Raw genomic sequence first — 24,642 nt, forward strand, 5'->3', positions numbered from 1 at the left:
ATAATGGTCTCACGTTCAAGTACTCTCTTGTCTCCTTGATACTCTGCTCTCACTTTGACCATTTGTGTATTTCTTATACAAACCGACCCAGTCACTATATCATCACATTGGTGTTTATCCCATTCACTTGTTTTCATTACACAACTCTTTTGAAACAAACTTAATAACATTCTGCCCAGAGAAAATATGACAGATATGAACACAACTGTAATAAGCAGACACAAGCAATTGGGCGGATATTAATTTCCCATAGACCATCTCTCCTAAGCGAGTTCTCTTTGATTAAGTGGGTGGATTATTGTCTGCCTTGGGTATAGATCTATTCATCATTGTTACAATGCCTGTCCCAGTTATGGATAATGGACTACATTGGTGTGTTCTTTAGCATCTTTACACATGACAGGCTTAAAACTCTTAAAAAAGCTATTAATACACTTTAAAATAACTTGGACCACCACATTGTAATGCCAAAGCATAGTAAAGTGATTTTATTACACCCAAATCATGTATATTGTTTACATTTTGTGGCTCTACTTTTAAAACTGTGAGGATTTTAATGTTTACGGCTTGGCTCCGTTCACATCCAAGGTAACTGTTACCCAGATTATTATTATAATTTTTATTAAAGAAAATAAGGAGGGGCAAGTCAAAATCAATTTTTGTGGTAATCAATATTATGCCACAAATGCTGTCGATTGAGCTGAACTACTGAACCTGGAATATTCCTTTAATTTGTCCTTCAATCCTGAGACATCATCAGGACTCTGTTAGAACCCTGGTTCTCAAGTAATTGATTTTGAGTACTGATTATACATTTGCAAACAAACTGTAATGCGACGATTTTTCGAGTGAAAATAAATTTAGGATGGGGCTTGATTTTATCTATTAGGAATTGATTTAATTGTGAAAATTGGTGGGATGTTTCCGAGAATTCCGGTTCCTAGGATCGATCAAATTATGCCAACTCACCAACAAGTGCCATCATCTATCAGAAATTTTTGCATCGGCTCCATCATGTTTACGTTCCCCTTGTGGTGGGACCGGAAGCAAATTGTATTGACAGCGTGGAAGACCCGGGTTCGGATCTCATGCTGAAACCTGGAAGTCACTGCGTTCACATTATCAGTGACAAGAGCGATTCAGATGTTGCATTTTTTTCCCCTCTAACATTACATTTTTATTCCACTAATGGTTAGGTTTAACCATTAGTGGAATGGTTACGGTTGGGAAACAACTGAAAACAACTTTCTTTACAACTCGCTCACATATGCTCATACGCCCAACAAAAGTTATTGCTTTTGCCACTGGGGGCAGTGTTTCGAAATTCGGTTTGCACAGACTGAGTTTATCTAAATAAATGTTAACCTACAGTTTCCAAATTCAGAGGTGTATATTTTAATGAAAGATTTCATAGACATTATTTTATATATATTTATAATAAATGAATTGCTCATAAAAAGATAAGCATTTTTTATTTATTTTTTGTAAATAGGGTCTATTTTCATTTTGTGTTAACTTAAATATCTGAATTACCATCTTTATCAAGTTCTAAATTAAGTAGTCACAGGTTTTGTTTCCATGGCAATTTGTTTAATTAATTGAGGATAATATTTAATTTTGTGGATGGCTAGATGTATGGATAAACTGTAATCAAGATAGATTTCATATAGACTCAATTGTTTGTGAGGAACTGTCAAAGTCTAGTTGGCATATCAGCAAGAGGAATCTCTTGACATAGATTCTGAACTTTAAGGTCGTAGTGGAGTAACCCTGAAATATGGCTAAGGGAAAGAATAGCCTACAATTATTTGTAAAATTTAATTTGTAGGGCTGTTAAGAGGAGCATAAACAAACAAGGCATCTGTGGTCTGTGTGTCTGGCCACAATGCATTATTAGATTAGAGTGAACACTCTAGAGGAGAATTACACAACACTTGACACCACTGCTGCACCAGCCATCAGAGAGCAGACTTTACACAACACAGATGGCAGGAGAATAGAGCCTGTTAAAATCATATTTTAATGGGTTGAAAATTGTATAGTTATTGCAATGACTTCAGTTCTTAACTTGAGGGTCTTGTATAATGTAGGACCAGGCTTGATTATTGTAGCTGAATGGTGTGATATTTTATTTAAAAAGTTTGAGCTGAAGTTAAATTGGGGCATAGGGAGATGTAGACCATCCGTTACCCTCTCACAACATATTCTTAGTAGTTGTCACCACTTCTTAAGAAGCTGCCAGACCTCCCATGTTCTCTGTTCCTCACTTGACATGTAAAGCTGGTGTACTTGACGACATAGGTTTGCATACATATTAATTGCATTTGCCTGTGAAAAAGACAAAGCCCTACTTGACAACAGTGGCTTTAGTAAGAGTAAACCTGCATAAGAGATCAGCTTCACCCAGATTTGTGTTTTTAGTGAGTGAAGCATGAATATAAGCATTTAACTTGTCTTATGTCTTGAAAAAAATAAATAGGAATTGTGTACACTTTCTTGGGATTTTTTACTCGGGAAGTAGAAGTCAGAGGTCTAGGTCTCGCATTTGAAATTAAGCATGGCAGAGAGAGATATATATCTTAAGCAAGAATTTCACAACGATGCTCCAGAATACATTTCACTGCTAAAATTATTCCCTACTCCTCCCCCTCACCTCGCTGACTTGATTACGGACACGAATGTTCTAGGGCTTCATTACAGTCTCTACGTTTACAAACCCACTTCACCTGTGAAAGCATTATGGCTGTGAATGTTAGGATGTACATCCCAGAGAGACGTCACAGCAGGTCGTCCTGTGATCACTACAAATTGGTAAGATCTCTTGTTGTGGTGGGCAGGGTATTGGGGGTCGATATATTATGACCCATGTAGCAGGTAGCTACTGCCCAGACTTTCTACACGATTGATTGTAGTGAGTCCCTGCAGGTCTTTTAAGATGTTTATTGGTGACTGAGGTGAAGATTATATTATATTTTAGGAATACAGTTGTTGCTTCTAAATTTAAGTAATTTCATGCAGGTCAGAGAAATGTAAGCAACAAACAGCAAAAGCATATTTTTTTAATGCTGACTGCACTGTAAAAAGCAGTAACCTGCAATTGTTTCATTAGGAGTTACTTTTCTACCTGATTCAACCCTTAAAATTAGTTTTGTTGGTGTAGCCTTATGTATTCAGGTTGAGTCAGTGATGTTATTTTTTATGTATTTAATTTTTTACTTGAATAACACCAGTAAATTTAGATGTAGCACATTTGTTAAGTTATTTATTTATGTATTTTCTGTTCTTTATAATGTCATTGATATTTTTTATAATTCCTTCTATTTGCTTATGAGCCTGTGTGTTGATTTTGGATTGTATTAATTTTATTCACTTTAAGGGAAAAGTTCCTTGCGAAAGCATTCTGAAAAAAAAGTTCTGTTAATCTTAAAATGTGCTTCATGGGTTAACTTTTACAGCAAATGGATTATTTTATTCAAGTGAAAGTACTGTATATAATATGACTGAATAAACCTGAATACATTGGGTTGAAAACACCAACGGATGTAATTTTTTAGGATCAGATAAGGTAGAGGTAATTTCTTGCAGTGCACTTCGTGAAGTCAAAGACATAGATCTAAAATGTAACTAATGTATCATTTTTCTCATATAAAAAACCTTTGAAGAACACTGCATTATTGTTAAGATCACATTAATTTGTTAAAATTAAGGGTTTATGAATAAATTTGACTTTTTATTATAACTGTTGCATGTTGTAAAATACAAGGTATAATTGCTTCAATCATTTGTTCATTTTTAATTCATTTTTATTTATTTTAAGCATTAAGTTTAAGCCATCAGCATTTGCTCAAAGTATGTATTTATTAGACAAAAAATATGTATCATTGCTAATTATTATTAGATTTTTTTTTTTATATGTTTTAGAAAGTTTTTGTGGTTTATGCTTATTTATTTATTAATTTATTTTAATTTAAGTGGTTTCCTTGTGCTCAAAGTAAAAAAAAAATATTTATTAGACTAAATGTAGATTTATGATATGTTATGATATTACTGTCATATAATTCTGACGTCATTGGCACTTTATTAGGTACACCTATACACCTACTTATTCATGCGATTATCTGATCAGTCAATCGTGTGGCAGAAGTGCAATGCATAAAATCATGCAGATACAGGTCAGGAACTTCAGTTAATGTTCACATCAACCATCAGAATGAGGAAATGTAATTTTAGTGATTTCAACCTTGGCATGATTGTTGGTGCCAGATGGGCTGGTTTGAGTATTTCTGTAAATGCTGATATCTTGGGATTTACATGCGCAACAGTCTCTAGAGTTTACTCAGAATGGTTTAAAAAAATAAAATAAACATCCAGTGAGCGGCAGTTCTGTAGACGGAAAGGCTTTGTTGATGAGGGAGGTCAATGGAGAATGGCCAGACTGGTATAATTCAAATAGTGTTTTATAATTTTTCTCTAAAACAGCAACATAACTGTTTGCCAGCATGTGTTTTGGATCCTGGCAAGCTGGTGTTTAATCAGACTTCTTAACTAGCTTTACCAATCAGTTTTACCAGTGTTTCCTCCAGCAAGATCAGCTCAAAACCAGCATAAACCAACCATGACCAAATTAATGCTGCTCTAAGCCATTTATTTTAGTCAGGCAGTTACCTGACCTAACACTCACCTCAGTAAATTATCGTAATTACCATGTGCAGTGTTATTTAAAGCCATCTCTTGTGAACCTGAATGGAAGTTCTGTAGCCTTCGCCTGCTGTGCCTATGGGAACAGGTCTACATCTGTGTCTAACATAGCCAGCCCTATTATTAGTGTTTGAAATGAGAGTCTTTGTAGTTGAACAATGTTTTACCTCCTAGCTTTCAGTTTAAGGATGAGTCTTAGTGACAGCTGTTGGTAAATTTTTTTAAAAAGTACCAGACAGTGGAAATACCGCTTTGATTTTCCTTGTCTTACTAATACAGTTTAGTACACTCATCAGCAAATGCATGCAAGGGCCACCTGTTCAGTTTCCCCTAGGTGCTCAAAGTTGTTTAGCGAGGGCATTTTGTAATAAGTCATCCCTAAGGCATGTCCGTTCTTAGGACAGCTCATACAATGTTCAAGAATGGATGGCAAGCAGAATCTACAACTTTAACAGAGTACAAAAATGAGAGATACACATGCTAGCTTGATTTCCACACAAAGTAGGATTTGTGTGTGCGTGTGAAAGGATGGTCACAATTCTTTGTTATCCCTGATTTAAACCAGTCCAGCCGGGAGACTAAAGCTTACTGTCTCAGTCAGTAGTAGTAGTAACTTGACTAATCGAGATGCAGCGGGGTTTCGCATAATCAAGCTAAATTCAGTCCAAGTATACTTGACACAATGTGTTATTGAATATTTGAAGGAAGGACATCAGCTAAGGAAGAACTGAATACCCGTTGGCGTCACTCTGGATGAAGCTGAGCTACTATCGTGTAACTTCCAACTTTGCAAAAATCAGACTGGTACAATTCCAGTCAGTCTAAAGCATTTATATGATATTTTAAAAGACAAATTATTATTTGGCATAATATTGATTACCACAAAACTCATTTTGACAAAAAAAAAAGCACAAATCTGGGTTACAGTGAGGCACTTACAATAGAAGTGAATGGGGCCAATCTGTAAGCATTCAAATATTCAATGTTTGAAAAGTATAGCCACAAAATTTCTAATTTAAAAAAATATGCATGTTAACATGATTTAAGTGTGGTAAAATCGCTCACAAATATAGACAATTTTACAACTTTGTTGCCATGATGATGTAACGTCAACATATCCTAAAACCCTAAAATGACCGTAAAAATGACCATTTAAACAACTTTACAGCTCAAATAACACATGAGTTTTAACAGAAGAATGAATGTAAGTGCTTTTATAAAATTATAAGCTTCACATTTCGGCCTTTTAAGTTCTCCAAACTTTTGGCCCCATTCACTTCCATTGTAATTTTTTGTCGATTTTTGCTTTTTTTTTTTTTTTTTTTTTAAACAAATGGACGGGCATGACTATATAATTTTTTTGTGGTAATCATCATTTTGCAAAAAATGCTGTCGATTGAGCTTAACTTGTATTGAACATGGAATATAACTTTATTGTAATACAAGACATTATCCTCATTAAACAGCTACTTTCCAAATAAATCAATTGACATGCTATTTTGATTTGTGTTAAATTATATTAATATGTTAAAAGAAAGAGACTGTAGTGATGCCTTGGACAGTGGTCAATTAGATTAGATTAGTTTACCGGTCAAGACACAAATATACAGCATTTGACCACAGAATGCTACGATTGATCAAAATCAAGTATTTCACAGAGCTGTGTAATAACGTAACTTAAGACATATGAAGTAATAATGTTATGCAAGTAATAAGATGAACAGTTGAACAAAATACATTACAGCCCTCATATTCTCTTGACATGAAAAGATACTGTGGTGATTACACAGAGATGGTTATAAGACTTGGCTCACAGTCTGACACATAGGTGTCATGTGTAATTATTCTTTTTGTTCCTTGAGGGTATATTTACCTTCACTCTCACTTCACGTTGACTGACAACTACTGTCTTCACCGCACCTTTAATTACAACTGACTCATTTAGTCCATAAAACTTCAAAGCATGAACTGGATCCACTCCTAAACAATCTTACTCTGTTTACTTGAAAGATGTGATTCTGTGTTGTTGTTTACCCTGATGCAGAACTGTAAGTATAAATGCCACCAGAGAGAGTGTGTGTTTTTATATTGAGGGTATGAGGAGTCAGGGTGCACCTGTTGTTTACCAGCTATACCATACGATTCAATCATGAAACGCACCGCACAGCAAGCACTTTAGCCTCCTGTGGGAATGTGTGCGACTAATGTTTTGTCTTTGATTGTTAGTGTGTAATGCCTGTATACGTAGATGAAAAATCTCTAGAACATTGGGTTGAAGAAGGCCACTTTTGATAGAGAAGATACTGAAATAATTAAAAAATGTAGTTGGTTATCAAGGTTTGACTGTTTTATACCACTATAGACATGTTTCGAGGAAGCTTTTCATTTTTGTTATCGAACAAGCATTACAGTTTTAGTCTCCAAGTCTGCCCAGTGGAGAGATCCACTTGAAACAGCAAACAAAGCATGACTCCTTTCAAACCCATTCAGTGATTTAGTTCAAGCTCCCTCGGGGTCTCCCTCCTCCTGCCCCACAGCCCCAGTGAAAGGGCTTTTCTGTGATGTCAAACTGGAGAATTTGAGCATCAGTGCTGAATACTTGACACAATAGAGTTGATTTGAATAGAGCGCGGACACAGCAGAGCAAACTGTCTTCACTATTAAATCAAAGTTGTTAAAGCTCCGTGTTTTTTGATGGATGGATTATTAAGCAATCTTTTTCCTCCTGTGTTGCACAGATCTACACGGATTGGGCAAATCACTACTTGGCAAAATCCGGACAGAAGCGTCTGATCAAAGACCTGCAGCAGGATGTGAGTGATGGCGTGCTGCTGGCTGAGATCATCCAGGTTATCGGTGAGCGATTGTGTCTCTCCTCTGACAGACAGAAAGAGTTGATTGGGAAGTTTAACAAATAGTAGTGGGAGAGTATTGTGTGGTAATTTTCTGCTCAAAATAGGCATGGGCTGTATTAGATTAACATTTCATTAATTCAACTAAATTATTTTTAAAACAAGAAGGTATAATTGATACCCTCATTTGTTAGTTTATATAAACTTTCTATTAATGTAATGCTTTCATCAAATATGTATTTATTTATTTTATGTTTAAGCAATTATTGTGTGCTCAAAGACTAGACTAAAACATGATTTATTATAGCACATTATATTATAAATACATAAAAAAATAGAAGATGAAGTTATTTGTGATGTTTATTTATTTTAATTTTAATCACTCGTGTGCTTAAAAGATGCATTTAATAGACTACAATTGGATTTATTATTGAAAATTATTTTAGAAATACATTATATTTTTTAGGTATTAGAAAGTGAAGTTATCGTTGATGTTTGTTTATTTATCTATTTATTTAGTTATTTATTTTAAATTTAAGCAATAACCATTGTGTTTAAAGTATGCATTTATTAGACCAAAATTGGATTTATAATAGCAGTTTACTTTAGAAATACATTTGAAACCTTTTTAAGTATTATAAATTGAAGTTAGCTTTGATGTTTATCTGTTTATTTAGTTATTTATTTCAAGTTAAGCCAAAAATCATGCACTCAGAGTATGAAAATTTCATTAGAAATACATTCGAAACTTTTAAAGTATTAGAAAGAAAAGTTAGCTTCGATGTTTATTTATTTATTTATTTAGTTAGTTATTTATTTTAACTTTAAGCATGTGCTCACTGTATGCATTTATTAGACTAATATTTGATTAAAATAAATGATTTTCGAAGTACTTTAGAAACTTTTTTAAAGTATTAGAAAGAAAATTTAGCTTTGATGTTTATTGATCTATTTTTTTTTTTGTTATTTATTTTAAGTTTAACCAATAATAATATGTTCAAAGTATGCATTTATTAGATTCAAATGAGATTTATTAAAGAAAATTTTAGAACTAAATTAGAAACTTTTTTTTTCAAGTATTATAAAGCGAAGTTATTTTCTTTATGTTTTTTTTATCTATTACTTTAGTTATTTATTTTAAGTTTAACCAATATGCTCAAAGTATGCATTTATTAGATTAAATTTAGATTTATTAAAGCAAATTATTTTAGTAATACATTAGAAACTTTTCAAATATTAGAAAGTGAAGTTATCTTTAATGTTTATTTAACTATTTATTTATTTTTGTATTTTTTTATTTAAGCAATAATCATGTGCTCAAAGTGTTCATTTATTATACAAAATGTTTATTAAAATAACAATTTATTTTAGAAATACATTAGAAACTTTTTTTAAAGTATTAGAAAGCAAAGTTAATTTTGTTGTTTGGTTATCTATTTATTTAGTTATTTATTTTCATTTTAACCAATAATCATAGGCTCATGCATTTATTAGACTATAATTGGATTTATAATAGCAAATTATTTTAGAAATACATTTTTAAATATTAGAAAGCAAAGTTATTGTTTATGTTTGTTTATTTATCTATTTATTTAGTTATTTATTTTAAGTTAAAGCAATAATCATGTGTTCAATGTGTGCATGTATTAGACTAAAATTGGATTTTAAAAATACATTAGAAAGTATTCAAAGTATTAAAAGTGAAGTGACATTTTTTACGTTTATTTATTTACATTTTAAACAATCAACGTGTGCTCAAAGTATGCATTTATTATCATATTACTGTCACAGTCTTGCCACAACTAGTGTGGCCTTTGTAGACATGCCCAATGGGAGGGTGTATGATAATTTAATGTTTTTAATTGTAATGTAGTTAGTAGTTACATTATCTGTTAAATTGTGTATGTCAACACAACCAAAACTACAAAAAATCTATTTTTTACCCAGTGGTCAGAAAGGAAACTGATCCCTGTCAACAACTGTTCCCAAGGCTGATTTAAAATAGATTTTTCTTTACCTCTGGGCTTCTAAAATGTGTTGTAAGATCTGGAAAGCTTTCAGTTACTTCACAGCAGAAAGTACAGTGAATGGTAAACTGGTGTTATATGACATCTCTGTTAGAGACTCGTCAATCCCACTAAGGCCTCTTGTGCTATCTTCATTTTTTTTTTTTGTTGTTGTCTCAAGGGACTGACACAGAGGCCAACTGAACCTGAAACCAGAACTGCCCTGTCTGACGAACAGTATTTTCTTATCTAATGCAATGACATTCCTAATGTAATATTCTGGGTTCATTACAAGTTAAGCTCAATCAACAGCATTTGTGGCATAATGTTGATTACCTTATTAATTTCTTAAAAAAAATAATAAATAATAAATCTGTGTTCCAGTGAGGCACTTATAATGAATGTGAATGGGGTAATTTGTTTTTTTGTTTTTTTGGAAGGTTTAAAGGCAGACATGTGAACCTATTTTTATGGCATTACATCATCATGGCAACAAACTTGTACAATTGAAAATAACTTTACCCAGAAAATGTTATTAAGTGATTTTTTATCACACTTAAATCATATTAACATATTTGTGGCTATAATGTTATAATGGTAATCAGAAGGTTGGTGGTTCGATCCCCACAGCCACCACCATTGTGTCCTTGAGCAAGGCACTTAACTCCAGGTTGCTCCGGGGGGATTGTCCCTGTAATAAGTGCACTGTAAGTCGCTTTGGATAAACGCATCTGCCAAATGCATAAATGTAAATGTAAATGGCTCAATTCACATCCATTGTAAGTGCCTCAAAGGAACCCAGATTTTTGCTTTATTTTAGAGAAAAGGAGGGGCAAGTCAAAATAAATGTTTGTGGTAATCAACATTGTGCCACAAATCCTGTCAATTGAACTTAACTACTGAACCCGCAATATTCCTTAAAGTGTCCAGATACTTTTTTTAGGCACTGTATAGGCTATACTTCAGACCTCTGCGATCAACCTCTACCAGTTTATTCAGCTTTGCCAACATAATAGAAATTAAACTGTGATTATATAACAAATTATTTAGGATACATGGCTGTTCCCCCAGCCAATTGTTTACACTTTAGACACACATAGTCCAAAATTAGGACAAAAGTTCCAAGATGTGTCTGCATGTCTGACTTGCATACTTACTCACCTGACATACACATTCCTGAGGCATTTTCCCACAGCCTAGAAGGTTCAGTGATTCCTGTAGGCATGTAGTTGTCATTGTAGCTATGTTTGCAGTTGTCAGCTGTAGGTGAATGGCCCTGTTTCAGCTGCTGCAGGGGGGCTGGGCTCTGGGATACAGGGTGGGGAGCAGTCACCCTGAGGAAAGCCCCAAAGCAGTCACATCCCAGCAGGCCCTGCTGCACAGTTGCTCAAGCAGGATCTAGTTTCCACATTAGGGTAAAAAATCTGCCCACCACATAGATCAGAAAGGACATACTGCACTTGAGGCCAACAACTCAGGAATTCTCTGATTCCTCTGTTTTTCGCCTGATCTAACCCTATTTTTTTCTCTTTCTTTCTCTCTCTCTCTCTCTTTGGACACATCAGCAAATGAGAAGATTGAAGATATTAATAGATGCCCTAAGAGTCGATCTCAGATGGTAAGGTCCTTTTTTCTTTTAGTGTTTTAATTGTCAATTTTACTGCCTGTGTAATTTTATTATGATTGTGGGAGTATGTGGGTGTTTCGAGGCAATGCTACTGCCCAAAAATCACTAATACATCAGCTGTATGTAAAATCTCCACAGCCTTCTTACTGATGTTGCCAGCACGCTTGGCTTATGGTTATGCATTCTAATACTGTTATTTTTGCAACTCTTGTGGTCTCCCTTTATAAACATCTGATTTAAGGGAAGTAGTTTGGCAGAAACTCTCAAAACCATTGGTAAATGTATAGGTTTCGAGAAAGAGCGGACCAGATTACAGACATAAAATGCTATTTAAGCCATACCAAAGCCTAGTAAAAAAAACTCTTGAAGTGTGGGTATCACTGACAGTAATATCACAAAGAAATCAGAGGCAATGGTTGGTTTTCTTGTCTCAATTACAAAGGCGGCAGTCGTGCCTTATTGGATGGAACAGAGGAATCATTTTCAAAGGGTTTGTTTGTATGGTAGATGGAACTTTAATGTCTGTATATATGTTTGAGGTTTGAATCATAATTGTGGCTTGTAGAAACATTGTTCTTGTTTAGACAGTGGTGTTACCCTCCTGAAACCATCATACAGCGTGTTCAGTTTTGGACACTGCCCAGAGGAAAATGTTATTGCTCAGAGGTTGCTCTTTTATAGGTCCAGAGTCATAATGGAGTTTTAGGTACATTTTTATTGTTAACATTCAGTAAGAGTATAGAGGAATACAAGTGTCGTGGATAGCATAACCCATAGTTTGGTCATGTAATAATAATTTGATGAGAAATGTTTAAGGTCATATTGAAATTTCTGACTTTAGATTGCAGACTTTGGTATCTGAGCACAATTTGAGACATTGTTGAGTTCTCTTTTGAATCCCAGGAAGAGACACATGTGAAATGACTGGGGTCTCTTTTTGAAGAGGAAAATCTGAAAAGCAGAAGACTCAAGCAAAAGTCTCCATTTGCTCTCCATTTAATCTTATTTCTATCTAGGAGCAACAAATGAAATATCAAAGGATCCCATTTGTATTTTCTCATTTGTGATGCTGAAGTCTTTGTATCTCCACCAGACATCTTTACTAGTTTAACAAACGTGACTTTCTTGGTTTACCAGCTTCAACAGAAAGACCTTGTTGGTCAACCCAGGTCAGTCTCATAAGGAAAGCACCATAGCAACATTTTGCGCACCATGACAACATCACAGTCATTCTGTTCTGACCTTAGTTTGGTGCATTCTGTCACAGGCTAGGCAATCTTTAAATTTTATCACTGTGACAAGGAGGAGGATGTGGCCGGGCCATGATGGAGCTTGGCAGGTGCTGAATCAGCTTATCAGTGGGAGAGCGAGATAATGGGCAGATGGAGACACTGGTTTGAGAGAGAAGAGAGAGAGAGAGAGACGTGTGATGCATGTGTGTTCATTTTGAGTTTTTATGTTGAGTTTTTATTAAACTTTGTTTACTGTTTAGCCGGTTCTGCCTCCTCCTTGCCATCTTCAGACTGTTACAATCACATATTTATTTCCAATATATTTTATTATACATAGAAAAAATCTCCACACCCTAACTCTAACCCTAACCCTAAACCTAACCATTTTTCAACAATATAAAACATGTAACGCATATAAATTTATAGTCAGAATAATTAGTTACATTACACTATTATATACATAATTTGAGAACCTAACCCAACCCTATGCCTAAACCTAACCAATTGTCAACTAAATAAACTGATTGTGGCAGGGCGGAGGGCGGGGCCGGGTCATGATCCTACACACCCGGTCCCGTATTAGGCTAATTATGCCTCCGTGAGGGTTAAAGGCTGACTGCAGGGGGGTGGACGGTAGTGGCGAGAACTCTACTACGGCGTATGCCTCCTCCTTCCCGGGTTTCGGCACCAGTGTAAAAAAGATCAATGGAAAGGAGGAGGCGAGAACCGGCTTTTCAATATAAATAATAGTTTAATGATAAACTTAAAAGAAGACACAAACACACATATGACGGACGCCTCACAAAGGCATAATTAGCCTAATACGGGACCGGGTGTGTAGGATCACGACCCGGCCCCACCCTCCGCCCTGCCACACTGATCAAGCAAATACACGTACAGTCACAATCATTTATTCCAAGAAATGGAAAAAAAGCACTATAAATTATTAATACATAAAAGTGCATTTAAAGTCCTCACGATACAAAATGGTACAACTGAAGTGATGATAAAGCAATTAGTAAATTATGACAGAATTTTCATTTCATTTTAAAATTTAGCGTTAGGGTAAAGTACTGAAATCCTCCGAAATTAGTTGAATACGGCACCAAAGTGACATTTACAATCTGGACCACATCTTGGTGGCACAGGCAAAAACTTGCTAAAGGGACATATTGTTACGAGAGTTTGTTTGTCAACCAGTTTAACCAACTAAGTTTTTTCTGGAAAGGTATGGCTATGCTGGTCCCTCTGCTAGACTAGCACCAAACCCGCATAAACCAACCTGTACTTATTAAAGGGATAGTTCACCATCATGCACCCCCAGATGTGTATGGCTTTCTTTTATTGAACACAAACACATTTTTTTAGAAGAATATCTCAGCTCTGTAGGTCCATACAATGCAAGTGAATGGGGTCCAAAACTTTGAAGTTCCAAAAAGCACATAAACGCGCCATAAAAGTAATTCGTATGACTCCAGTGTTTTAATTATTGTCTTCTGTAGTGATCCAGTTGGTTTTGGGTGAGAACAGACCAAAATGTAACACTTTTTTTTACTTTACATTTTGCAACCAATTAGGTTGCTTCAGACGACACGGATTAAATCACATCTTGAATGGCATGAGGGTTAGTAAATTATAGAGCTGTTTGAATAAATCGTTGCATCGCGATTCCTGCTCAAACGATTCTGAATCGATTCTCAAAAGAACCAGAAGCGATTCTGAGTTCAGTTTAAATCATGGCAGAGCAGTGGTGCGCACCAAAGACAGATGTAGAAACATAGATGCGAGTGTAAGTGCATACACTAAAGTCAAGTGCACAAACACGACTGTTTGCAGACCAGCTGTATCAAACACATGATCATTTGTGCTCGAATGAAACAACAATCCTGAAATTCTTTCACAAACATAGCAATGGGAGAGTTTATTTGGAATAATGGGGGAAAACACAGAAGAAAATAATGATTAGGCAGTGGTTCGGGAGATGTTGGTGATGTTTTCATTTAATAACCCCCCCTTTATCGTCAGGTGTGAGCATTTGTCAGGACAATGCTCACACCTGACGATAAAGGTTTTATCTTCTACTCGCAGAGCAAACAGATAGAACAGTGCATACATTTCTAAAGCAACAACTGTGCTATTTAAACCACTTTACTATCACCTGTGCAGGTGAGAAGAGGAGAAGCTGACAGCTGCACTCTCAAAGAAGCGATTTTCATTTATGGGTGAACTATTCCCTTAATGCTGATCGAATCTGGTCTGATCTAAGCAAATGTAATTGTACTTTGGCACTTTCACACACATCATTTATGGTTTGCTGTTTCTGCCTCTCTTTCTTTTCTTTGCTCACTACTTTGTCTGATTCTGTAACTGTGAATACTCTGGTCTTTTGAATCCACTCTTCTCCTCTTCAGTAACTCAGCTGGGGAATGGTATGTGTGTGTACAGTATATGCATTTCTTTTGTGTCTGCAGGAATTCTGTATTTGTGCGTTCAATGCAATGTTTCTATGTTTGTTGTAAAGCTGAAGCTGTTTAAATTCAATTGAGTGGATTTGTTTGTGTTGCATATCTCCTCAGCTATGAAGCAAATACTATAGCACTGCTGGAAGCAGGTGCAAGCAAAGCCATTATGCAAATGTTATCATTGTGGGTTTTTATCGAGAGCTGGAATTGCACAAATGCTCAGTGAATGGGCTTCTAGGAATAGCTTAGACTGGACATGGAAGCACTCATGTTGATTACCATAAATATCCTTTCTGCTGAGTAATATCTCTGTGATCGCTAATTGGTGACATGCTACTTAACCCTCACCATTCAAATGGTTAAATATATAAACACATTAAGCTTATCAATAGGGGAGGAATTTTGCCTCAAATTGTAAACAGAGGAATAACATTTGAATACATTTGTCACAATAGCTTTGGAGGACCTCCACTGGTGCTTAATTATTACTAACATGGCATACACTAACTTTTATGAAACAGTTTTAAGAACACATTTATCTATTCCACTTTAGCAGACTCTCTTCTATTTCACAAACTCACTTGAAACAGGAAACATGCCCTTAAATCTCATCAAAGGGCATGTCCCTTTTTTAAGTAGGCAGTAGCCTTTAGTTTATGACAAAACACACTTGACAGCATTTACTGACAGCATTTACCATGGACAAACACAATGAAGACACTGTCTAAATGAATGAATTCTAACCACTGTGTAATTGCCTATAATTGGGCAACAGTACAATTTTGTACAGTCTATTTTGCGGATAGAATTCGTCAACCTGTCAAGGTACAGTTTTTTTAAGGATGCGTCTAAGTACATTTACGTCAGACGGACACCATTGGAGCATCTCGCTTTGTTTGTGTTGCTTAACAAACAGAGTTTTTAGGTCACTGTGTCAAGTTTGAAACGTAAAAATATATCTTGAGATCCCTGCATTTGGAATTGTGCTTTGTCCACCTGTGTTTGAATGCAAAATACATCCTCATCTTGTGCCGTCACTAGTGTCAAGCAAGCCTGAGTGTGGTTTGTCTGTACAGCTGATCTTTATTTATAAGCAAAAACAAACAATGTGTTGCCATTAGCTTTACGATGTTAGCAAACCTCAGTCCAACACTTATTTCTAAACTAAAGCACATATTCACACAGTATGGAGTAATGGTAAAGCCTTAAGCTCACATTTACAAGGTGCTGTCTTCATTCACCATTAATTACAATTGTTTTATCAGGCCATCATTGTGGCAGGTAAACTTTCCTGGGAGGCTTATAAATATGTTACCTGCTAAAGGCAAATTTTGTCATAAGACATGGAATAAAAGCAACTAGGGGTTGGTAGAAATATAGATTTTCCGATGCATCAAAATCTTAATCTGAACGATCTTGTTATCGATTCTTAAATCTCAAGATCAATCTTTTTTTTCTATATTCAACAAAATTTCACGCTATGCGACTAAAACTGTATATATATTGGTAACTGGCTGGTAAATGTTTCGATTTCACTCACCAGTGAATTAATTGTGTTGTATAGTGTATTCAGCAGCGAGATGCTGTCACTGTGTGTTGATAGTAAAAGTTGTTCCGTTTTATGTGTGTCCAAAGATGAGATACACACGAACCACTGTCACTGAATAATGTCTCTTTTAATACAGTTAAAAGTTGTCTCTACAGTCAGTTGTTGTTCAAAACAAAAACCATTTTTTTTTTTTTTATTCTAATCATGCATGGCACAGATGAGATGAAGCCATTTGAGTCTCTCTCGTTAATGCCTCTTACACACTACACAACTTTCAAAGATGTCGGATTATGGTACTGTTCAAATTACACGAGGAATCGGCGACAGGGATGAACAAATTACAAAACATTTCACTATTGACGAATCCCCGACGACTCTGCCTGGACTCCAAATTACATTTCACAACAGAGTACACGCTAGAAGTGATAAAAGATACAAAAACAAATGCATGATAATATGTTATGCATTTCAGAATATGATGTGTATGTTCCCCTTCTGTCGCTCTCTTACGTTGTGTCAGAGAACGACACTAGGGGTCTCTCTTGAGCGCCGATATTCACCTCTGTACTATGAAAAAAGGCCAATGAGAGTTGGCAGCCAGTATTTGCATGTCCCGCCCGGACATACGGGTATTTAAGCGGCGCAAATACGGGAGTTCATTCAGAAAATTTCTTCGGAGCCGATGGTCGTGTTTGCAGTTTGCTGCGTGACTACACACTGAGTTCCTGCTATCCTCTGCTGCATGCTGTTGGATTCTACGGCGCACAACAGCGGCTTTCTCCTGGTTGCACGGCTGTGCACTTCCTGCCCCTGAGCGCATCGACAGTTGCAGATAGAAAGATCTCTCACGAGTCTTTCATTCATAAAAGAGTGATTTTATTTAAAAGAGTAATTTCCTCTAAAAGAGCAAAACACAGCGGCGTGAACGTCCTTTTAAGGACGCGTCTTTTTAAAGATGCCTTTCCGCCCTTGTGTTGTTCCTGGATGCGGTAGAGTACTCTCCGCTTCCGACGGCCACAGGCGTTGTCTCGTGTGTCTGGGCAGTGATCACACCGAGGCTGCGTTTGTGGATGGTTCATGCTGTCACTGCGAGAACATGACCATGACAACGTTAGGTCGCGGCTTGCTTACAATCGTAAGCAAGCCACTCCAGCCGCCCGTGTCGCCTCCTTCCCACGGGATTGAGGACGATGCGGCTGGCGATGGAGGCGATTTGGGGATGGCAGCGGGTGCAGCTCCGCCGGTACGCCCCTCGGACCACCAGCGCCCGGCATGCTCGTTGACTCCGTCTTCGCTCGAGGTGGCGGCGACTCGCCTCACAGCCAGTCTGCCTACCCTCAGGCGATGGAAGCAGATGAGTTCGCCGCGACATCGGAGGGCGTGGGCTCTGACGCTGAGGGCTCCTCTGGGCTGCCGCTCGGGCTTGCACGCCCAGCAGGAGGCCGACGCACAGATGTCCGATATGCTTTCCGGGCAGCCAATAGCGTGGGCCTGGATTGGAACCCTCCATCCTCCCCGCAGCCATCACGGCTAGATGATTGGTTTTTGAGCGTGGAGCCGCTCACAGCCTCGCCCCCCAGTACCTTTCTTCCCGGAGGTGCATGATGAGCTGACGCCTTTGTGGAGAGCACCCCTCTCCACTCGCCGTGCCACCTGCTCATCCGCCCTCGCCACCCTCGACGGCGGAGCCGCCATGGGTACACGGAGATCCCCAGGTGGATAGAGCTGTTGCGATCCATCTATGCCCGGAAGCACTACCACCTGGCGGGCCGCCCTGTACTCCCTTCCCGGTCCTGTAGAGCAACATCCTCGCTCACCGCGAAGGCCTACAGCGCTACCGGACGCGCCGCTTCCGCCCTGCATGCCATGGCTCTCCTGCAGGTCCACCAAGCCAAGGCACTCCGCAACATGCACGGGGTGGCCCTGATCCCGACACGCTGCAGGAACTGCGCTCAGCGACCGACCTCGCCCTGAGAGCGACGAAGGTCACAGCGCGGGCACTCGGGCAGGCGATGGCCACTCTGGTGGTCCAGGAACGCCAGCAGTGGCTGGACTTGGTCGAGATGCGTGAAGCCGACAAGACTCGCTTCCTCAACGCCCCTGTCTCCCAGTTCGGCCTCTTCGGCGACACCGTGGAGGACTTTGCCCAGCAGTTCTCCCTGGTGAAGAAGCAGACGGAGGCCATTTCTCACATCATGCCGCGCCGCAAGCCTGCCGCCACGGCCCAGGCCCCATCTGCTCGCCGAGGGCATCCTCCTGCGGCCAGAAGATCTTCTGCTCCGCCCCAACCTGGGCCCAGCTCTCAGCCCCAGCGTCGAGCAAACCGCAGGAAGCGTACGCCCCCTGCCTCACGGACCCCGTCGAGGACCCGGAAGGCTCCCAAACGTCCCTGAGACAGCGGACCCAGAGGACGAGAAGTTAGCTCCGGAGATGGTGAGACCGCTCCGTCCCCGGTGGAGGGCCGGGAGGAGAATTCTGTGTTTTTTCATTTGCCGCACCCCTGACGGGGCTGCGGTACCCAAATTCTCAATAAAAGAGCTATTTCCTTTACCTCTGGGTCACATGGCCCGCAAATGCCGTTCTCACGGCACTTTTGTTTCAGGCCCCAACAGTCCCGGCGCCCAGGATGCGGTGCTCCCGCCCTCAGCTCCACGACTGTTCCCCGGCCGGCCGGTTCAGACGAGCCCAGAGGACGCCGACATCAGACCTCCTCCTCTGTCACGAACCCGCCCCTGCCGGGCGCGCGGAACAAGGTAAGTGCTTTGAGCTTATTCTCAGCACCAGAGCCTCGGGACGCCACAGAGCCTCCCGACGCTGCGTTACCTGTTCCGCGACCGCTGCGAAGCCCCGCCGGGTACGTCCAAAATACTTGTCCCCTTGGTGCCCCTAGCACAGAGCGCAGAGGCATGGCTTTCTCTGCCCAGCTCGTCACGCTGGCTGCACCGGACCATTCGACTCGGTTACGCAATTCAGTTTGCCAGGTCTCCGCCCCCCTTCGTGGGCGTTCGTTCCTCCGCAGTGCACGGCGAACATGCCCTCTCCCTGCGCGAGGAAATCGCCTCCCTTCTAATCAAGGACGCGATAGAGCCTGTCCCTCCAACCGAAACGAAGAAGGGTTTCTACAGCCCTTACTTCGTTGTACCCAAGAAAGGCGGTGGCATACGACCGATCTTGGACCTGCGAGTTTTCAATCGGACCCTGTCCAAACTCCCGTTCAAAATGCTCACCCAGAAACAAATTCTATCTGGCGTTCGGCATCTAGATTTTTTCGCAGCGGTAGACCTGAAGGACGCATACTTTCACGTCTCAATTCGCCCTCGACACCGACCCTTTCTACGGTTCGCATTCGACGGCCAGGCGTATCAGTACAAGGTCCTCCCCTTCGGCCTGTCTCTGTCCCCTCGCGTCTTCACGAAGGTCGCAGAGGCGGCTCTTGCCCCGCTACGAGGAGCGGGCATACGCATACTCAATTACCTCGACGATTGGCTTATTCTGGCCCCCTCGCAGGAATTACTATGCGCACACAGAGACCAGGTGCTCGAGCACCTCCGCCGCTTGGGGCTTCAGGTCAACTGGGAGAAGAGCAAGCTCACCCCAGTCCAGAGCATCTCTTTTCTCGGTTTGGAGTTAGACTCAGTCTCAATGACAGCACGTCTCTCCAACGAACGTGCTCAGTCAGTGCTGGAATGCCTCGCTTCCTTCAAGCCAGGCACCGTGGTCCCGTTGAAGCGTTTCCAACAGCTCCTGGGGCATATGGCATCCTCCGCGGCGGTCGCGCCACTAGGGTTGATGCATATGAGACCACTTCAGCATTGGCTCCAGACTCGAGTCCCGAGACGAGCATGGCGCCACGGCACGCACGCCGTGGAAATTACCACTGCCTGCCTCCAAACCTTCAAACTCTGGATAGACCTCTGCTTTCTTCGGGCAGCGGTACCCTTGCAGCAGGTGTCCCGTCGCGTTCTGGTTACAACCGATGCCTCCAAATTGGGTTGGGGCGCCGTGTGCAACGGGCGCGCAGCCGCAGGCCGGTGGAACCAAGGCCCGCTGCGCTGGCACATCAACTGCCTAGAGCTGCTGGCCGTTCGTCTTGCCCTGAAGAAATTTCTTCCGATGATTCGTGGCAAACATGTCCTGGTCAGGACAGACAGCACCACGGTGGTGGCTTACATAAACCGCCAAGGCGGAGTCGCTGCGCGCCACTCACATCCCCGGCAAACTCAATGTGATAGCGGACGCGCTGTCAAGACAAACCTTGCCTGGCGGAGAGTGGAGGCTCCACCCCCAATCGGTCCAGCTGATTTGGGACAGGTTCGGCAAGGCCCAGGTAGACCTGTTTGCCTCCCAGGAAACCTCCCACTGTCCGCTCTGGTATGCCCTCACAGAGGCTCCCCTGGGGACAGATGCTCTGGCACACAGCTGGCCCGTGGGGCTGCGCAAGTACGCTTTTCCCCCAGTGAGCCTTCTTGCACAGGTGCTATGCAAGGTCAGGGAGGACAAGGAGCAAGTCACTCTGGTGGCCCCCTACTGGCCCAACCGGACGTGGTTTTCGGATCTCACGCTCCTTATGACAGCCCCTCCCTGGCGAATTCCCCTGAGGAAGGACCTTCTTTCTCAGGGACGGGGCACGCTCTGGCACCCGCGCCCAGACCTCTGGAAACTCCACGTCTGGTCCCTGGACGGGACGCGGAGCGTCTAGCCGGCCTACCTTTAGCCGTCATAGACACTATTAACCAAGCCAGAGCCCCTTCGACCAGGCATCTTTACGCCCTGAAGTGGCGTCTGTTCGCGAACTGGTGTTCTTCCCGAGCCGAAGACCCGCAGAAGTGCGCAGTTAGGGCAGTGCTCGTGTTTCTTCAGGAGAGGCTGGAAAGGAGGCTGTCCCCCTCCACCCTCAAGGTGTATGTTGCTGCTATCGCGGCCCACCATGACACAGTAGACGGCAAGTCTCTTGGCAAGCACGACTTAATCGTCAGGTTCCTAAAAGGTGCCCGGAGGATGATTCCCTCCCGGCCTAACCTATTTCCCTCCTGGGATCTCTCGGTCGTCCTGATGGGACTCCGGAGACCCCCCTTCGAGCCGCTTGACTCAGTTGGACTCAGGGCCCTCTCTCTCAAGACGGCCCTGCTGATCGCGCTCGCCTCCATCAAGAGGGTCGGGGACCTGCATGCGTTCTCTGTTAGCGACGCCTGCCTGGAGTTCGGTCCGGCAGACACTTTCGTGATCCTAAGACCGCGACCGGGCTACGTGCCCAAGGTTTCTACCACACCCTTCAGGGATCAAGTGGTGAACCTGCAAGCGCTGCCCCGGGAGGAGGCAGACCCAGCCCTCTCACTGCTGTGTCCGGTACGTGCCTTACGTATTTACCTGGACCGCACACAGAGCACCAGACGCTCTGAGCAGCTCTTCGTCTGCTTTGGGGACAGCAGAAAGGGAACGCTGTCTCCAAGCAGAGACTCGCCCACTGGGTTGTCGATGCCATTTCCTGGCTTATCACACCCAGGCTGTGCCCCCCTTTGCGGGTCCGAGCCCACTCTACCAGGAGTGTGGCGTCCTCATGGGCACTGGCTAGGGGCACTGCCCTAGCAGACATTTGTAGAGCTGCGGGCTGGGCAACACCTAACACTTTTGCGAGATTCTACAATCTCCGAGTTGAGTCAGTTTCGTCCCGTGTTCTCTCAGGTACCGAGCCCGTGAGAACTCGGTGACACGCCGACGATCTGACCGGGTGGATCGCTTGCACCCAGCGCCCTTCCCCTAACCAGGGAAACAGTGCGTCTTCTTCCCTGGAGATCCCAGGCTTGGGACACTGGTTGGCTCCTCCCCTAGCCCTTGCGGGTCGCAGTTCTCGTGGAGGGACTCGCCGACCCAAACCACTGCGGGTACCGCTAGCTACCCTGTACTGGTATAGGGGCCCCACAGGTAAGGCCTCCTGCTCGGACTCCCCTGTGTGTAAAACCACGGTTCTGTCCCCTCACGTGAGTTGACGCCGTGTTTCCCTTAGGCAGTCACAGCTGCCCCAGGTGCCGTGCTGTATGCTCCCCTCTTTGAGGCTGGTGCTACCACCGCACTACTGTTCCGCATAAGGCCTAGGTATAGGCCATGCGATGTATGTGCCACTCAAATTTGCCTCCCCTCCGGGTAGGTGTGGCCTCCGCGAGGGTCTTCCCCGCCCTACCAAGGGCTAAGACCCCCTTCCCTCAATGCGTGTAAGGGCCCCGGCCGTAGTTGCTCTATGCGAGAAACATAGAGAGAAAAGAGGCCCAGCCAGGCTGGCCCGTTCCCATGTTGGCGGCCGTCACCTTGTTCCCCCTCCGGGTAACGATAAGGAGTCCTGATGGCTTAAATGGGGCATTGGGGAAGGGTACGTGCGGCTGATACAGTTGGTCGTTCTGCACGTAGGAATACCTGCTCGCTCCTGTATCAGCGGATCACGTACACGGCTCAGCGCATGGCGCTTTTTAAGTGGACCCCTAGTGTCGTTCTCTGACACAACGTAAGAGAGCGACAGAAGGGGAACGTCTAGGTTACGTATGTAACCTCAGTTCCCCGATGGAGGGAATGAGACGTTGTGTCCCCCTTGCCACGTCGCTGAGCCGAGCCCCTGTTGTGGCCGGACCATTTCCGGCTCCTCAGAAAAATCCTGAATGAACTCCCGTATTTGCGCCGCTTAAATACCCGTATGTCCGGGGGCGGGACATGCAAATACTGGCTGCCAACTCTCATTGGCCTTTTTTCATAGTACAGAGGTGAATATCGGCGCTCAAAAGAGACCCCTAGTGTCGTTCTCTGACACAACGTCTCGTTCCCTCCATCGGGGAACTGAGGTTACATACGTAACCTAGACGTTTTTAATTGCCTTTACATAATATGTAAAGGCAATTTACATATTATAAAGGTATATTTTATTGGCTACAAAATATAAAGGAACCTCATACTGAAAAATCGACCTATTTGCTTACCTAACTGTCCAAGAGAATTGGCAATTTCTCTCCAACTCTTCTCTTTCTCCACCGGGTTGTGGTACAGTTCAGAGGAAACATAATTTAGTCACTGGTGCTCCTCCCAATGTACCACTCATTTTTCCTCCATTTCTTCACTTAAATGAGACTTTCTTGATACCTCAGCCATGCTAGTTGATGTTCTGTTGCAGGTACATCAAGACTCCTCCCACTGAAACTTCTCGTGCCCCATTTCTTGCTCTCTCATTGGCTGTAGGTCAACGCTGCAGTTGTATTCAGTCAAAACACATTGCACGATTTGGAATCATAGACAGTTCCAGATATTTAACATGCTAGATATCTCGCTGGCATCGGCTATGCATCAGCGCTTCTCTCAAATCACATCTTCAATAATTCATACATTGCTTTCGTCATTCACGGGAGCAAGCTCTGATTTGCCTATTATTTCTGGATTTTGTCGCCGATCTCCAAAAAACGGTCGGCGAGTGAAAATTGGGCCTAAAATCGTGTAATGTAAACTCTGCATAACATGCTTATTTAGAGATGCCTTTTACAGAAATGCAGGATTCCCTTAAAGAGACAGTACCGTTTTTTTAGGGCGTGTTCAACAAATCAATGTAAATATCTGTAAATAGTACAAATTATGCAATTAAACAATACAAATTTAACAAAATATAATATATGCAATATAATATTATATTTATTGATTAATTACATTGATTTGTTCATTTTTAAAAAGCTAAAATGTGACCCAAATGATGAAAAACTGTTAACAATTAAAATTAACCCCTTTAATTGTATAATTAGTCAATTTTACCTTGTTAGAAGGTCCCCTGTATAATTCACATAATTAGCTAGGAGATATGTATTTCATGTGTAAGCAAAAGGGTAATTATAACTGAAATATACCTATATGAATCGAAATCAGAATCAAATCAAAGCGAGAGCTTGTGATTTGAAACGAATCAGGAAATCTGTATCTATACCCAGCCCTAAAAACAACACAGCTTCCATTTTTGTTTTCATGGGGTCTTTGACTTTAATTAGAGTCAAACCAGTATTTAAAGTATAAGGTAAAAAGTTACCAATAATAGTTTAATACTTTGTGTCATGAAGGCTGCTACCACAAGCATCAAGTGCATGAAACAGAATGTGCTAATATAGCACTAGCATTTGTATGCACTGTTTGCCACTATAGCCTACACATAAACAAATTTAGCATGTATACTTTGATTGCTAGTCCTGTTATAGGCT

General features: G+C 41.5%; 1 protein-coding gene across 3 annotated transcripts in view; it reads left to right on the forward strand.

The window, feature by feature from the left end:
• nav2a (neuron navigator 2a) overlaps positions 1 to 24,642 on the forward strand; it is a 144,215-nt gene that overhangs the window by 23,091 nt on the left and 96,482 nt on the right. For all 3 annotated transcript variants that reach the window (XM_052141659.1, XM_052141641.1, XM_052141650.1), the window contains exons 2-3: positions 7,437 to 7,554; positions 11,122 to 11,174. In XM_052141659.1, the coding sequence (XP_051997619.1) occupies positions 7,437 to 7,554; positions 11,122 to 11,174 (171 nt within the window). The remainder of the gene's footprint in view (positions 1 to 7,436; positions 7,555 to 11,121; positions 11,175 to 24,642) is intronic.

The sequence above is a fragment of the Xyrauchen texanus genome, chromosome 2, assembly GCF_025860055.1.
Source record: "Xyrauchen texanus isolate HMW12.3.18 chromosome 2, RBS_HiC_50CHRs, whole genome shotgun sequence".
Lineage (NCBI taxonomy): Eukaryota > Metazoa > Chordata > Actinopteri > Cypriniformes > Catostomidae > Xyrauchen > Xyrauchen texanus.